Source organism: Oncorhynchus kisutch, linkage group LG1 (assembly GCF_002021735.2).
Source record: "Oncorhynchus kisutch isolate 150728-3 linkage group LG1, Okis_V2, whole genome shotgun sequence".
Lineage (NCBI taxonomy): Eukaryota > Metazoa > Chordata > Actinopteri > Salmoniformes > Salmonidae > Oncorhynchus > Oncorhynchus kisutch.
The window spans coordinates 15,003,327-15,018,973 of record NC_034174.2 but is presented as its reverse complement, the minus strand read 5'-3'; the positions used below and the strand labels follow the sequence as shown (position 1 = coordinate 15,018,973).

General features: G+C 46.0%; 1 protein-coding gene across 3 annotated transcripts in view; it reads right to left on the bottom strand.

Moving 5' to 3' along the window:
- The window catches only part of slc38a3b (solute carrier family 38 member 3b), a 57,788-nt gene that overhangs the window by 7,470 nt on the left and 34,671 nt on the right, over window positions 1-15,647 (bottom strand). For all 3 annotated transcript variants that reach the window (XM_020493988.2, XM_020493978.2, XM_020493981.2), the window contains 6 exons: window positions 15,390-15,482; window positions 14,142-14,223; window positions 5,262-5,344; window positions 4,270-4,328; window positions 2,451-2,633; window positions 2,224-2,303 (listed from right to left, as the gene is read on the bottom strand). In XM_020493988.2, coding sequence (XP_020349577.1) covers window positions 2,224-2,303; window positions 2,451-2,633; window positions 4,270-4,328; window positions 5,262-5,344; window positions 14,142-14,223; window positions 15,390-15,482 — 580 coding nt within the window. The remainder of the gene's footprint in view (window positions 1-2,223; window positions 2,304-2,450; window positions 2,634-4,269; window positions 4,329-5,261; window positions 5,345-14,141; window positions 14,224-15,389; window positions 15,483-15,647) is intronic.

Here is a 15,647-nt window from a genome sequence, read left to right as displayed (position 1 = left end):
TGTGTTGTTTGATGCAAGAAACCAGTTTACAAAATAAAATGCATTATTATTCCCATACCATTATTACAGAGAATCAGACAAACTATTCTACCCTCTGCCTATTGGCTACTTAATTATTCAAACCTGTCTCAAAACACAACACTGCCCCTTTAAGACAACAAAAAACCTCTTTACCCGACTCTCTTTTCCTAAGATGTCTAGAAATGTACATGTTTTGTGCTCTTGTTGGAAGCAATCACTCCCCCATTGCTGACTACAAATGATCTATATAACTGGGCTAAGAACTCACTAACTAGCAAAGAATATGAACAAATGTGCACATATGGCTACATGCAGCTCTCACTTTGATGTCAAAACAAGCAGTATCTACTCACGCTCATGCTCTAAACACAATCCAGTTCAAAGAGAATGGCACAGATCCATATATGGCAATGGTCTGTTTGCATATAGGCCTACTGCAGCGCTGATTGGTTATGTCGCACCGGTCTGTGTAGAGTAGGGGTTGAGTAGTGGGTGTCAATGCAATAGAATCCTACTCTGATGCTTTCTGCCTACAACAAAATCTCTTGCAAAGTTAGTTTTGTTTCGGTATGCTTCATTGAAAGTGGCTAATATTGACTTGATTCAATCACAGTTGCTACAGTAAAGGAAAACATTGTTAGTGTTAACAAGGAAAACTAGAAAGTTGAGTGAAGTTCAATCTGATGCTTCTCTTCACGGGCTGATATTTCTTCTGCTCTCTGCACTGCAGTCTCGGGCTACTGAGCGACAGTCTCGGGCTACTGCACTGCAGTCTCTGGCTACTGAGCGACAGTCTCGGGCTACTGAGCGACAGTCTCGGCTACTGAGCGACAGTCTCGGGCTACTGAGCGACAGTCTCGGGCTACTGAGCGACAGTCTCAGGCTACTGAGCGACAGTCTCTGGCTACTGAGCGACAGTCTCTGGCTACTGAGCGACAGTCTCTGGCTACTGAGCGACAGTCTCTGGCTACTGAGCGACAGTCTCTGGCTACTGAGCGACAGTCTCGGGCTACTGAGCGACAGTCTCGGGCTACTGCACTGCAGTCTCGGGCTACTGCACTGCAGTCTCGGGCTGTCTGAGGACCTGAGCGCTCTGAGGCATATTTTCATCAAGGAACTCTGTACTTTGCTCCATTCACTACTCTACTAGTCCCTGTTGCTGAAAACATCCCCACAGCATGATGCTGCCACCACCACGCCTCACAGTAGGAATGGTGCCAAGTTTCCTCCACATGTGACGCTTGGCATTCAGGCCAAAGAGTTCAATCTTGGTTTCATCAGACCAGAGAATCTTATTTCTCATGTTCTGAGAGTTCTTTAGGTGCCTTTTGGCAAACTCCAAGTGGGCTGTCATGTGCCTTTTACTGAGGAGCGGCTTCTGTCTGGCTACTCTAACATAAAGGCCTGATTGGTGGAGTGCTGCAGAGACTGTTGTCCTTCTGGAAGGGTCTCCCATCTCCACAGAGTAACTCTGGAGCTCTGTCAGAGTGACCATCGGGTTCTTGGTCACCTCCCTGACCAAGGCCCGTCTCCCCCGATTGCTCAGTTTGGCCTGGCGGCCAGCTCTAGGAAGAGTCTTGGTGGTTCCAAACTTCTTCCATTTAAGAATGATGGAGGCCACTGTATTCTTGGGGAGCTTCAAGGCTGCAGACATTTTTTGGTACCCTTCCCCAGATCTGTGCCTCGACACAATCCTGTCTCGAGCTCTACGGACAATTCCTTCGACCTCTTGGCTTGGTTTTTGCTCTGACATGCTGTGGGACCTAATATAGACAGGTGTGTGCCTTTCCAAATCATGTCCAATCAATTGAATTCACCACAGGTGGACTCTAATCAAGTTCAATGGAAACAAGATGCACCTGAGCTCAATTTCTCATAACAAAGGTTCTGAATACTTATGTAATTAAGGTATTTCTGTTTTTTATTTTTTATTCATTTGCAAACATTTCTAAAAACCTGTTTTAACTTTGTCATTATGCAATATTGTGTGTAGATTGATGAGGACAAAAAACTATTTAATCCATTTTAGAATAAGGCTGTAATGTAACAAAATGTGGAAAAGATCAAGGGGTCTGAATTTGTTCCAAATGCACCGTATACTATATGCATGTAGGAACCTATGAACAGAGGTTTAGTGCTGACACTAGGGAGGCACCGTGTGGAGACAGATGGAACAAGGTTGGGTAAGGTAGGCATACTCACTTGCGGAGCTCAGTGTAGATAGGCAGAACCTCAGGATGGCACACAAAGGCAAAGGCCAGGATCGGGATGGTGTATGCTGTCTGTGAAGGAAACACACAAACACCTAATGAGCTTGACTATGGTCAAAAGTAGTGCATTATATAGGGAATAGGGTGCCATTTGGGAAACAGTCCTAACCCTAGCCCAGGGCTGGTGAAACATTGGCCCTGTGGTCTGGTCTACTGTACCTGAGAGTTCATGGTGAACATTTTTGCACCACAGTGGGAGTCATCCACCTCGTGCAACAGACCATTATCATGGAGAGCGTGGTTATCAGTGACGTTCAGGTGGATGTCCAGGTGAGAAACCGTGTGATTGGCTGCAGAGAACTCCTCAAACGGACAGGGGATCTGGAACTTCTTATAGATCACCTACAGAGGAAGTACAGACTCAGTGAGCAAAGCCTTGCTATTGAGAAAAGCCGCCGCAGGCAGACCTGGCTCTCAAGAGAAGACAGGCTTTGTGCACACTGCACACAAAATGAGGTGGAAACTGAGCTGCACTTCCTAACCTCCTGCCAAATGTATGACCATATTAGAGACACATATTTCCTTCAGATTACACAGACCCACAATAATTTGAAAACAAATTGATAAACTCCCATATCTATTGGGTGAAATACCACAGTGTGCCATCACAGCAGCAAGTTGTGTGACCTGTTGCCACAAGAAAAGGGCAACCAGTGAAGAACCAGTAATTATTTGCACATAATATGACATTTGAAATGCCTTTATTCTTTTGGAACTTTTGTGAGTGTAATGTTTACTGTTCATCTTTTTATTGTTTATTTCACTTTTGTTTATCATCTATTTCACTTGCTTTGGCAATGTAAACTTATGTTTCCCATGCCAATAAAGCCCCTTCAATTGAATTTAAATTGAGAGGAGGAGGAGGAGGAGGAAAAGGGGGGGGGGATAGAGAGGGAGGAGGAGGGATAGAGAAGGAGGAGGGATAGAGGAAGAGCGAGAGGAGGAGGAGAAGGAGGTATAGAGGGAGAGAGAGGAGGAGGAGGGAGAGGAGTGATATGGGAGAGAGAGGAGGAGGATGGATAGAGGGAGAGGGAGGGAGAGAGAGAGAAGAGGGGGAGAAGAAGAGAGGGAGAGAGAGAGAAAATAGTGGAGGAGAAGAAGGGATAGAGGGAGAGAGACAGGAGAAGGGGGAGGGAGAGAGGGAGAGGAGAGATGGGGGAGAGAGAGGAGGAGGATGGAGAGGAGTGATATGGGAGAGAGAGGAGGAGGATGGATAGAGGGAGAGGGAGGGAGAGAGAGAGAAGAGGGGGAGAAGAAGAGAGGGAGAGAGAGAGAAAATAGTGGAGGAGAAGAAGGGATAGAGGGAGAGAGACAGGAGAAGGGGGAGGGAGAGAGGGAGAGGAGAGATGGGGGAGAGAGAGGAGGAGGATGGAGAGGAGTGATATGGGAGAGAGAGGAGGAGGATGATAGAGGGAGAGGGAGGGAGAGAGAGAGAAGAGGGGGAGAAGAAGAGAGGGAGAGAGAGAGAAAATAGTGGAGGAGAAGAAGGGATAGAGGGAGAGAGACAGGAGAAGGGGGAGGGAGAGAGGGAGAGGAGAGATGGGGGAGAGAGAGGAGGAGGATGGATAGAGGGAGAGAGGAGGAGGAGAAGGGATAGAGGGAGAGAGGAGGAGGAGAAGGGATAGAGGGAGAGAGGGGGAGGAGGAGGAAGAGTAGGGGAGGAGAGATAGGATACACATCAAGCAACACAGCAACATGTCTGAGATCAGTGTCATACACACAGGGAATAGACATGAGTATGAGAGATGAAGGAGGGATGAGGGAGGAAGGAGGAGGGAAGGAGAGGGAGTATTATGGAGCTCAGAAAAGCTATTTCTTATGATTAGATGACTCAGTCTATGAGAGGAAGGGAGAAGAATGAGATGAACGAGGGAGGGAGGAGGCGAGGAAGCAAAGGGAGGAGAGAGGAGGGAGAGAGGAATGAGAGAAGGGGGAGAGGAAGGAGAGGAGGGAGAGGAGAATGAAGAAACAAACGTACCGCACTGAGGAAGAAGACCATGCAGCTAAGGGAGAAACCACTGGTATAGCCCAGGTAGCCTGTAGAGCACAAAACAATGACATATTAGAAATAATGGAATAGAATTGTGAGCTATTTAAGTTTGGTGGTCACACTAGATGTAGGCTACTAATGGTGGAAAGACCACATCCAATTACATGCCTTTAACATGGAAATGAGTACCAGTGACAGGAGGAGATTGCTGCGCTTCATTTCTTAAAATGTAATCAATGTGCTGCAGGGGTGTGGACCAATCATGATTCCCAGTGCAACACACATTGTGTTGCACTGTGTGAGTGTGTGTGTGTGTGTGTGTGTGTGTGTGTGTGTGTGTGTGTAACCGCACCACAATGCAGCATCTCATCTGTGTTAGTGTTGACTTGGTCGTCTACGACTCTGTGTTTCTGGGCTCCATAGAGACATAGGAGGCTAATTGGATCCCTGCCATTTCCACGGCAGAACCAATACCGGGCCAGGAGAGCAGGAGCGGTGTGAGGGTCTGATTGGCTGCTGTGTGACCCAGGAGAGTTGACAATGCTGTCAGGACCTCCACACGGCAATGGAAGCCTTAATGCCTTAATACACCCTGCGGTATTCCTCCACCTTCACCTCCCACTTGTTTCAGTAAGAGTGTAGCTCTCACATCTAACCACATGTACCTGTTATAACCTAATGTAAAGCTATCTGAGGCTTTCATAAGACCTGGCCCAGCAGGACAGCTGTGGATATGTCCTTATGTAGTGGAGGTGGTTCAGTGAACTACACTCTTGATGACTAGCCTTGCCTGAGACCCGAAGATTCATGTTAGCTCCCAGAGCCTAACGGCTGGCCTTTAGCTTAGTTAGCTAACACAGTATTCAGTTGTGTGTTGTGGACAACCCAGGTTTATTACGTGGTTAGTGTCACATATGAGCTTGCTGTTATTTTGCGGGAAAACAAAGAGGTTGGAAGGGAGAAGAAGAGGTGCAACTCACCCAGCTGCTTCATCAGGGCCAAAGGAAGGATCACGCTAATGGAGACCATGATCACCAGGTAGTTCCCATTCAGGTACCACAAACTAAGAGCGATATATATATATATATAAATAAAAGAGAGAGAGAGAGAGAGAGAGAGAGAGAGAGAGAGAGAGAGAGAGAGAGAGAGAGAGACAGAGAGAGAGAGAGAGAGACAGAGAGAGAGAGAGAGAGAGAGAGAGAGAGAGAGAGAGAGAGAGAGAGAGAGAGAGAGAGAGAGAGGGGGCAGCGAGAAGAGACAGAGAGAGCGAGAGAGAGAGAGAGAGAGAGAGAGAGAGAGAGAAGAGAGAGAGAGAGAGAGAGAAGAGAGAGAGAGAGAGAGAGAGAGAGAGAGAGAGAGGAGAGAGAGAGAGAGAGAGAGAGAGAGAGAGAGAGACAGAGAGAGAGAGAGAGAGAGAGAGAGAGAGACAGAGAGAGAGAGAGAGAGAGAGAGAGAGAGAGAGAGAGAGAGAGAGAGAGAGAGAGAGAGAGAGAGAGAGAGAGAGAGAGAGAGAGAGAGAGAGAGAGGAGAGAGAGAGAGAGAGGAGGGGGGGCAGCGAGAGAGACAGAGAGAGCGAGAGAGAGAGAGAGAGAGAGAGAGAGAGAGAGAGAGAGAGAGAGAGAGAGAGAGAGAGAGAGAGAGAGACAGAGAGAGAGAGAGAGAGAGAGAGAGAGAGAGAGAGAGAGAGTAGAGAGAGAGAGAGAGAGAGAGAGAGAGAGAGAGAGAGAGAGAGAGGGGGAGCGAGAGAGGAGAGAGAGAGAGAGAGAGAGAGAGATAGAGAGAGAGAGAGAGAGAGAGTAGAGAGGAGAGAGACGAGAGAGAGGAGAGAGGAGAGAGAGAGAGAGCGAGAGAGAAGAAGAGAGAGATAGAGAGAGAGAGAGAGAGAGAGGAGAGAGAGAGAGGGGGGCAAACGAGAGAGACAGAGAGAGCGAGAGAGAGAGAGAGAGAGAGAGAGAGAGAGAGAGAGAGAGAGGAGATAGAGAGAGAGAGAGGAGAGAGAGAGAGAGAGAGAGAGAGAGTAAGAGAGAAGAGAGAGAGAGAGAGAGAGAGAGAGAGAGGGGGGGGGGGGGGGGCAGCGAGAGAGACAGAGAGAGCGAGAGAGACAGGCAGAGAGAGAGAATTTTAAAATCCCCTTTATTGAGTCAGCACATGAACATTCAACCCTCAGTAATCATGCACCACTGTGCTCATGTAGGAAAAAGGACAAGATCCCCCTCATTGTCAACAGAGCACAACCCCCTCTGAAGGCCCTATGTATGGATGAAAAGCCTGTCCGTACAGTTCTTTCTGGTCTTCTAGATGGCTAGCTTGGCTACTTCTGACAAAAAACAGACAACCTTCCTAAACGCTTGGCTCTAGGTGCACCAAATGTATATTGGTGTCTATCGCCCCATGTATGATCCCCCATTGGAGTTCAGCTGCCGTTTGTCAATTGGCAACTTTTGGGGAAGTGCTTGGACCAAACAACTCAGCCCACCTCGTTGACGTCACCCCTGCCAAAGTATGTGCATGCATGCATGTTGTGTGTGTGTGTGTGTGTGTGTGTGTGTGTGTGTGTGAGTGAGTGAGTGAGTGAGTGAGTGAGTGAGTGAGTGAGTGAGTGAGTGAGTGAGTGAGTGAGTGAGAGAGACATACTTTCCACCCAAGCATATTTTCCTTCCACATGGCCTTGGCCTGAGCACCAGTACGAGCTCCCTGCCTCCAGCCAAACAAAGGCAAGGACGGTGCTCTCTATATGCTCTATCCTCATCTGGGAGGTCTGCTACATCATAACATTTGAGGCTTCTAAATAGCCACTAATAATGCATAACGGTCTCCATGTGCACGTCAACAGGCATTGAGATGTGTCACGTTGCATTCTCAGCGCTGAGAATGTTGGACACAGGGTGACCCCATGGTCAGATCACATGGTGGCTTGGGACAGGTTGAGGGCCAGTAACTGTTCACCCCAGGCTCAGTCTGAGAGAACCATTCCTAACATCTAATTGGTTTTTAATAAGTCTTGCCACAACAGTGTCTATGTGAAACACCTCAGGCTTGCTCGGCCATGTCCTGCTGCTGCCGCTGCCCTGTGAACAAGCTAATTACAATAACACCAAGGGAACAGGCTAATAACATTAACACCAAGGGAACAGGCTAATAACATTAACACCAATGGAACAGGCTAATAACATTAACACCAAGGGAACAGGCTAATAACATTAACACCAAGGGAACACGCTAATAGCATTAACACCAAGGAAACAGGCTAATAGCATTAACACCAAGGTAACAGGCTAATAACATTAACACCAAGGTAACAGGCTAATAACATTAACACCAAGGGAACAGGCTAATAACATTAACACCAAGGGAACAGGCTAATAACATTAACACCAAGGGAACAGGCTAATAACATTAACCCCAAGGGAACAAGCTTGTAACAATAACACCAAGGAAACAAGCTAGTTATATTATCACCATGGGAACAAGCTAGTAACATTAACACCAAGGGAACAGGCTAATAACATTAACACCAAGGGAACAAGCTAGTAACATTAACACCAAGGGAACACACTATTTACAATAAATAACCACAAGGGAACAAGCTAGTAACAATAACACCAAGGAAACAAGCTAGTAACATTAACACCAAGGGAACACGCTATTTACAATAAATAACCACAAGGAAACAAGCTAGTAACATTAACACCAAGGGAACACGCTAGTTACAATAAATAACCACAAGGGAACAAGCTAGTAACATTAACACCAAGGGAACACGCTAGTTACAATAAATAACCACAAGGGAACAAGCTAATAACATTAACACCAAGGGAACACGCTAGTTACAATAAATAACCACAAGGGAACAAGCTAGTAACATTAACACCAAGGGAACACGCTAGTTACAATAAATAACCACAAGGGAACAAGCTAGTAACAATAACACCAAGGAAACAAGCTAGTAACATTAACATCAAGGGAACAAGCTAGTAACATTAACATCAAGGGAACAAGCTAAACTCAAAAGAAACGTCCCCTCACTGCTTTTATCTTTGAATGTCAAGGTCCTGAAAAAGGGACGTTTCTTTTTTTAGGTGATGGTCGGATTTGCGTTTATCATCGAAGGAATGAGCGTTACACCGAGGCCTGTACTCTGGAGCGGGATCGATTTGGAGGTGGAGGGTCCGTCATGGTCTGGGGCGGTGTGTCACAGCATCATCGGACTGAGCTTGTTGTCAATGCAGGCAATCTCAACGCTGTGCGTTACAGCCTACCTCATGTGGTACCCTTCCTGCAGGCTCATCCTGACATGACCCTCCAGCATGACAATGCCACCAGCCATACTGCTCATTCTGAGTCATTTCCTGCAAGACAGGAATGTCAGTGTTCTGCCATGGCCAGCGAAGAGCAACATCTCACAGCAAAAACTGACAAATCTGGTGCAGTCCATGAGGAGATGCACTGCAGTACTTAATGCAGCTGGTGGCCACACCAGATACTGACTGTTGCTTTAGATTTTGAACCCCCCCTTTGTTCAGGGACACATTATTCCACTTCTGTTAGTCACATGTCTGTGGAACGTCTTCAGTTTATGTCTCAGTTGTTGAATCTTATGTTCATCCAAATATTTACACATGTTAAGTTTGCTGAAAATAAACGCAGTTGACAGTGAGAGGACGTTTCTTTTTTTGCTGAGTTTATTTATATCATTTTAAATGTTATGATTATTAATTTGCGTTGTTCCAAATGTCTGAATAAAAATGACAGTTAGTATAGAATGGTGCTGAAGGGGGGTTTCGCCCAGGGAGCCATACAAGCTAGAACCTCCACTGCCTATAGACTACAGCATATTGTCTTCTAAAGGCTGGGTATCAGAGGGTCTCTGGTTAAGCTGCTAAACCTGTTATTCTTAACACTCTCTGTGAGCCAGGCCATACAACAAACAGGGCTGGCCTACAGAATACAGTGTGCGAATGCGCTGTCTTCTGTGTGAGTGTGTGCATGTACAGTGGGGCAAAAAAGTATTTAGTCAGCCACCAATTGTGCAAGTTCTCCCACTTAAAAAGATGAGAGAGGCCTGTAATTTTCATCATAGGTACCCTTCAACTATGACAGACAAAATGAGAAGGAAAAAAATCCTGAAAATCACATTGTAGGATTTTTTATGAATTTATTTGCAAATTATGGTGGAAAATAAGTATTTGGTCACCTACAAACAAGCAAGATTTCTGGCTCTCACAGACCTGTAACTTGTTCTTCAAGAGGCTCCTCTGTCCTCCACTCGTTACCTGTATTAATGGCACCTGTTTGAACTTGTTATCAGTGTAAAAGACACCTGTCCACTACCTCAAACAGTCACAAACTCCAATATGGCCAAGACCAAAGAGCAGTCAAAAGACACCAGAAACAAAATTGTAGACCTGCACCAGGCTGGGAAGACTGAATCTGCAATAGCTAAGCAGCTTGGTTTGAAGAAATCAACTGTGGGAGCAATTATTAGGGAATGGAAGACATACAAGACCACTGATAATCTCCCTCAATCTGGGGCTCCACGCAAGATCTCACCCCGTGGGGTCAAAATGATCACAAGAACGGTGAGCAAAAATCCCAGAACCACACGGGGGACCTAGTGAATGACCTGCAGAGAGCTGGGACCAAAGTAACAAAGCCTACCATCAGTAACACACTACGCCGCCAGGGACTCAAATCCTGCAGTGCCAGACGTGTCCCCCTGCTTAAGCCAGTACATGTCCAGGCCCGTCTGAAGTTTGCTAGAGAGCATTTGGATAATCCAGAAGAAGATTGGGAGAATGTCATATGGTCAGATGAAACCAAAATATAACTTTTTGATAAAAACTCAACTCGTTGTGTTTGGAGGACAAAGAATGCTGAGTTGCATCCAAAGAACACCATACCTACTGTGAAGCATGGGGGTGGAAACATCATGCTTTGGGGCTGTTTTTCTGCAAAGGGACCAGGACGACTGATCCGTGTAAAGGAAAGAATGAATGGGGCCATGTATCGTGAGATTTTGAGTGAAAACCTCCTTCCATCAGCAAGGGCATTGAAGATGAAATGTGGCTGGGTCTTTCAGCATGACAATGATCCCAAACACACCACCAACGAATGAGTGGCTTCGTAAGAAGCATTTCAAGGTCCTGGAGTGGCCTAGCCAGTCTCCAGATCTCAACCCCATAGAAGGGAGTTGAAAATCCATGTTGGAGGGAGTAGAAAGTCCGTGTTGCCCAGCAACAGCCCCAAAACATCACTGCTCTAGAGGAGATCTGAATGGAGGAATGGGCCAAAATACCAGCAACAGTGTGTGAAAACCTTGTGAAGACTTACAGAAAACGTTTGACCTCTGTCATTGCCAACAAAGGGTATATAACAAAGTATTGAGATAAACTTTTGTTATTGACCAAATACTTATTTTCCACCATAATATGCAAATAAATTCATAAAAAATCCTACAATATGATTTTCTGTATTTTCTTTACAGGCCTCTCTCATCTTTTTAAGTGGGAGAACTTGCACAATTGGTGACTGACTAAATACTTTTTTGCCCCATTGTACGTGGGCGCGTCTGCTCTTGTGTGGGGAGGAAGGCTGGAGAAACTTTAGAGAGTCTCTAGGAAGCAGGAAGCACAGGCCATGACCTTTCATGGCATTTGAATCTTTATGATCATGTTTTATTAGAGATCAGGAGGTGGGGGTGGGGGGGTCTTGACCCTGTGTCAAACCCACTTTTGATCCACCTGTCCATCTCCTGCTCTGTCTTTGAGGAAGAGTACCTTACCTTATGTTCTGTCCAGCTGCCTATGATTTTGTATATACTGTACTGTACATACTATCCTCTTCCTTCATGTAGCCCTCTACTATCCTCTTCCTTCATATGTAGCCCTCTACTCTCCTCTTCCTTCATGTAGCCCTCTACTCTCCTCTTCCTTCATGTAGCCCTCTACTATCCTCTTCCTTCATATGTAGCCCTCTACTCTCCTCTTCCTTCATGTAGCCCTCTACTATCCTCTTGTTTCATATGTAGCCCTCTACTATCCTCTTCCTTCATATGTAGCCCTCTACTCTCCTCTTCCTTCATATGTAGCCCTCTACTATCCTCTTCCTTCATATGTAGCCCTCTACTCTCCTCTTCCTTCATATGTAGCCCTCTACTATCCTCTTGTTTCTCATGTAGCCCTCTACTCTCCTCTTCCTTCATGTAGCCCTCTACTATCCTCTTACTTCATATGTAGCCCTCTACTATCCTCTTCCTTCAGATGTAGCCTCTACTATCCTCTTCCTTCATGTAGCCCTCTACTATCCTCTTCCTTCAGATGTAGCCTCTACTATCCTCTTCCTTCAGATGTAGCCTCTACTATCCTCTTCCTTCAGATGTAGCCTCTACTATCCTCTTCCTTCAGATGTAGCCCTCTACTATCCTCTTCCTTCAGATGTAGCCTCTACTATCCTCTTCCTTCAGATGTAGCCTCTACTATCCTCTTCCTTCAGATGTAGCCCTCTACTATCCTCTTCCTTCAGATGTAGCCTCTACTATCCTCTTCCTTCAGATGTAGCCTCTACTATCCTCTTCCTTCAGATGTAGCCTCTACTATCCTCTTCCTTCAGATGTAGCCTCTACTATCCTCTTCCTTCAGATGTAGCCTCTACTATCCTCTTCCTTCAGATGTAGCCTCTACTATCCTCTTCCTTCAGATGTAGCCTCTACTATCCTCTTCCTTCAGATGTAGCCTCTACTATCCTCTTCCTTCAGATGTAGCCTCTACTATCCTCTTCCTTCAGATGTAGCCTCTACTATCCTCTTCCTTCAGATGTAGCCTCTACTATCCTCTTCCTTCAGATGTAGCCTCTACTATCCTCTTCCTTCAGATGTAGCCTCTACTATCCTCTTCCTTCAGATGTAGCCTCTACTATCCTCTTCCTTCAGATGTAGCCTAGCCTCTACTATCCTCTTCCTTCAGATGTAGCCTCTACTATCCTCTTCCTTCAGATGTAGCCTCTACTATCCTCTTCCTTCAGATGTAGCCTCTACTATCCTCTTCCTTCAGATGTAGGCTCTACTATCCTCTTCCTTCAGATGTAGCCTCTACTATCCTCTTCCTTCAGATGTAGCCCTCTACTATCCTCTTCCTTCAGATGTAGCCTCTACTATCCTCTTCCTTCAGATGTAGCCTCTACTATCCTCTTCCTTCAGATGTAGCCCTCTACTATCCTCTTCCTTCAGATGTAGCCCTCTACTATCCTCTTCCTTCATGTTGCCCTCTACTATCCTCTTCCTTCATGTTGCCCTCTACTATCCTGTTCCTTCATATGTAGCCCTCTACTATTCTCTTCCTTCATATGTAGCCCTCTACTATTCTGTGTGAGAGTGAGTGACAGGCACTTATCCAATCAGACACACTGTATGAATCACTGTAAACCCATTTCTATTTTAATAACCTTGGGCCATAAACAAACCCTTACTCCACAAATGTAAAAGCACCTGAAACCAGAGAATATGATGTACTGACCATGTATGTATAGAGGGAGCTAAAGAAGTATGGGTGTGTGCATGCTGTTGTGTGCATGCTGTTGTGTGTGCGTACTGTTGTGTGTGCGTACTGTTGTGTGTGTACTGTTTAAATGTCTGGACATAAAGTTTCCTGTCTATGTGTTTGTGCCTGAGTTGACCTGTCCTTTAGTGTGACCTGAACTGAGGCTGCCCCCCCCAGTCCAGACAGCTCTCAGCTGTCACCTGAGAATGTGTGTATGTGTGTTTGCTTGATATGTGTTTGATCCTTCCCCAAATACACACACACACACACACGCGTCACAATCTGACCCTGTCACACCCCTCCTCATCAACAACAAAGGGTGATGACAGGCCTTCAGAGAACTCTAATATCCCCATGGAGAAATACCTGCACTCTCCCAGAAATGAAACGCACACCCATAACAACAGTTCAACACACTACAATCAGTTAGCTACAGGACACACAGAAACCCATTGAGACACATGGTCTGAGCATCAGACTAGCTGGATAACAGAGGGCTCTAAGCCAGAGCACAGAGGACGGACAGAGAAGCCGTCTCATCTCACCTCCATTTGTCAGGAGGCCAACACCATTGAGATAAATATGAGTCATTTTCACTGCTCTTCTAGCTGCACTACTGTACATTTTTTTCATGTATTCAACTCCCCCGTGTCAACTACAGCCAGTGTGCTTTGATGCAGGGCTGAGCCCTTTGGCCAGGCTAATAGAGAAGGGAGCTGTGATGTTTCCTAAATCAGCCTGGCTGGCTGGCTGACTGGCTGGGTAGGGAAGGACAGGGCTCAGCTCTCTGCACTCCCTGTCGTATCCAGTCCAGGGTTTGTTTTTCGATCCAGCCAGAGGGAGAAGCAGTGCAGGAAACCACTTCAGACAGCCAGGGACCGTAGGGGTGCCCAAAACACCACTCCCCGCATCACCACCAAAACACTTCTGTTTGGAGGCGTTGTCACCACAACCCATGGGTGGTCGAAGAGACGTGTGCTAGCCATTCCTGACAATCCTCTCTGTTCTGTCTAGCAGACAGCAGGCTCCCACCCCTGCCCCACCTCTCACCTGGAATGCGAGGCAATGCCAGGTGATCCAGGGTCCATGCAAAGCTACCAGCTACAGCTCCACAGGCAGAAAGGGCCTTCATCTGGACGTTTAGCAGGGAACAACGTTGTGGAACATTCCGATATACTTTATAGAACAAACATGTCTCACTTACATGCAAAATTAGGAATCACATCCACTCTACTCTTGCATTTTCTACGTTCAACATTTGCCTACTGTGGGCCTGGAATGTAGAGACATGTTAGATCTAGTGGACAGACCAAAAATAGTACTCACTCAGCCGTGGGGTCTGCCCTACTGAAAGCCTGGATGACCAATGGGAACTCAGACTTGACGATGTACAGGTAGCTGGACATGGCTGTGAGGAGTAGAGACCGACAGAAACTATGAGTGACACAGTCAGTGACATTTAATCAAGACGTAGCTAACACCTTCACATATGGGTGACTCACTCAGTCACCACATAGAACATTCACCTGGGGAAAGACAGACGTACAGACGTCTAGAAAAGAACAAACTGCACAGTGTGGAAAGAGATTCTCTAAAGGCATGAATTATTAAAACGATATACAAACATAAAAAGCTATTCAACAGTTCTCAAAGCAAATTAAAGTTTTCCCCCATTTCAGAACACATCTTCTTCTTCATAATGTGTCCACAATTCATCACATTTTTATTTTATTTTATTGAAATTTTATTTAACTAGGCAAGTCAGTTAAGAACTAATTCTTATTTACAATGACGGCCTACACCTGCCAAACCTGGACGACGCTGGGCCAATTGTGCACTGCTCATGTGTTATTAAGTGGTTATTCCCTCATGTGCCCTCACATCCAACTGAATAAGTGACCATGCATTGTCCATGTAATTAATGTCTACATTCAGAATTTGATCAAACTGTTCCTATTCTATTCTTACTCTCCATGTGTAATTCCTCGCCTTGACCTAAAACAACCTGATTCATGATTCTCAGACAGTACTTTGTGTTATGTGTTCTCTGTGTGGTACAAGGAGACACTTCACTTCACTGCTACAGTAAGAAACACAATGGTAACATGGCTGGCTGGTTGGTGCTGGCTGGTTGGTGCTGGCTGGTGCTGCCTGTGCCTCAGTCAAAGCTAGGGATAAGACCACGCAGGAAGGCAGGCAGCCAACACACTGCCAACGCCAACACACCACCTCGTAACCAAGGCAGCAGCTGTTAGCTAACTGGACAGCTGGCCTTAGCTCCTTAATACACTGCCATATCATATATACACACACACACACAGAAAGAGAGAGAGAGAGAGAGAGAGAGAGACAGTGAGGGCTAGAGCTGTATTAGTAGTACTATATAAATATGGAGAAGGGGTGGGGGGGGGCTAATGTGAAGGCCTGAACTCCAAGTGAACAGGAAGACCAAACAGTCTGGCTGCCTGTCTACTGCTGAGCTTTGTGATTCATCATAACACTATAACCACTACAAATACACACAGATGTGTATTGTTGAGATAAACTAGACCAGTGACCACAGTGTCCTCTCACCTCCGATGTTCTGTAGTGTGATGGCGATACCGGCGGCCATCTTGCCTGTGGTGCCAAAGGCTCTATAGCCTAGTTGTTCATAAGCTCGGATTCCTGGAAGAGGAAGAGGGTTGTGCAACATCATCATTACACAGCTTTACAGGGGGACACCCAGGTAGTAAATCAAACCACACTTAGTTATATAGTCTGTGTAGAATCTACAGGTTAATCTACAGAAGTTAATATGCCAGGCCTCTATTTCCATGCCAGGCCTCTATT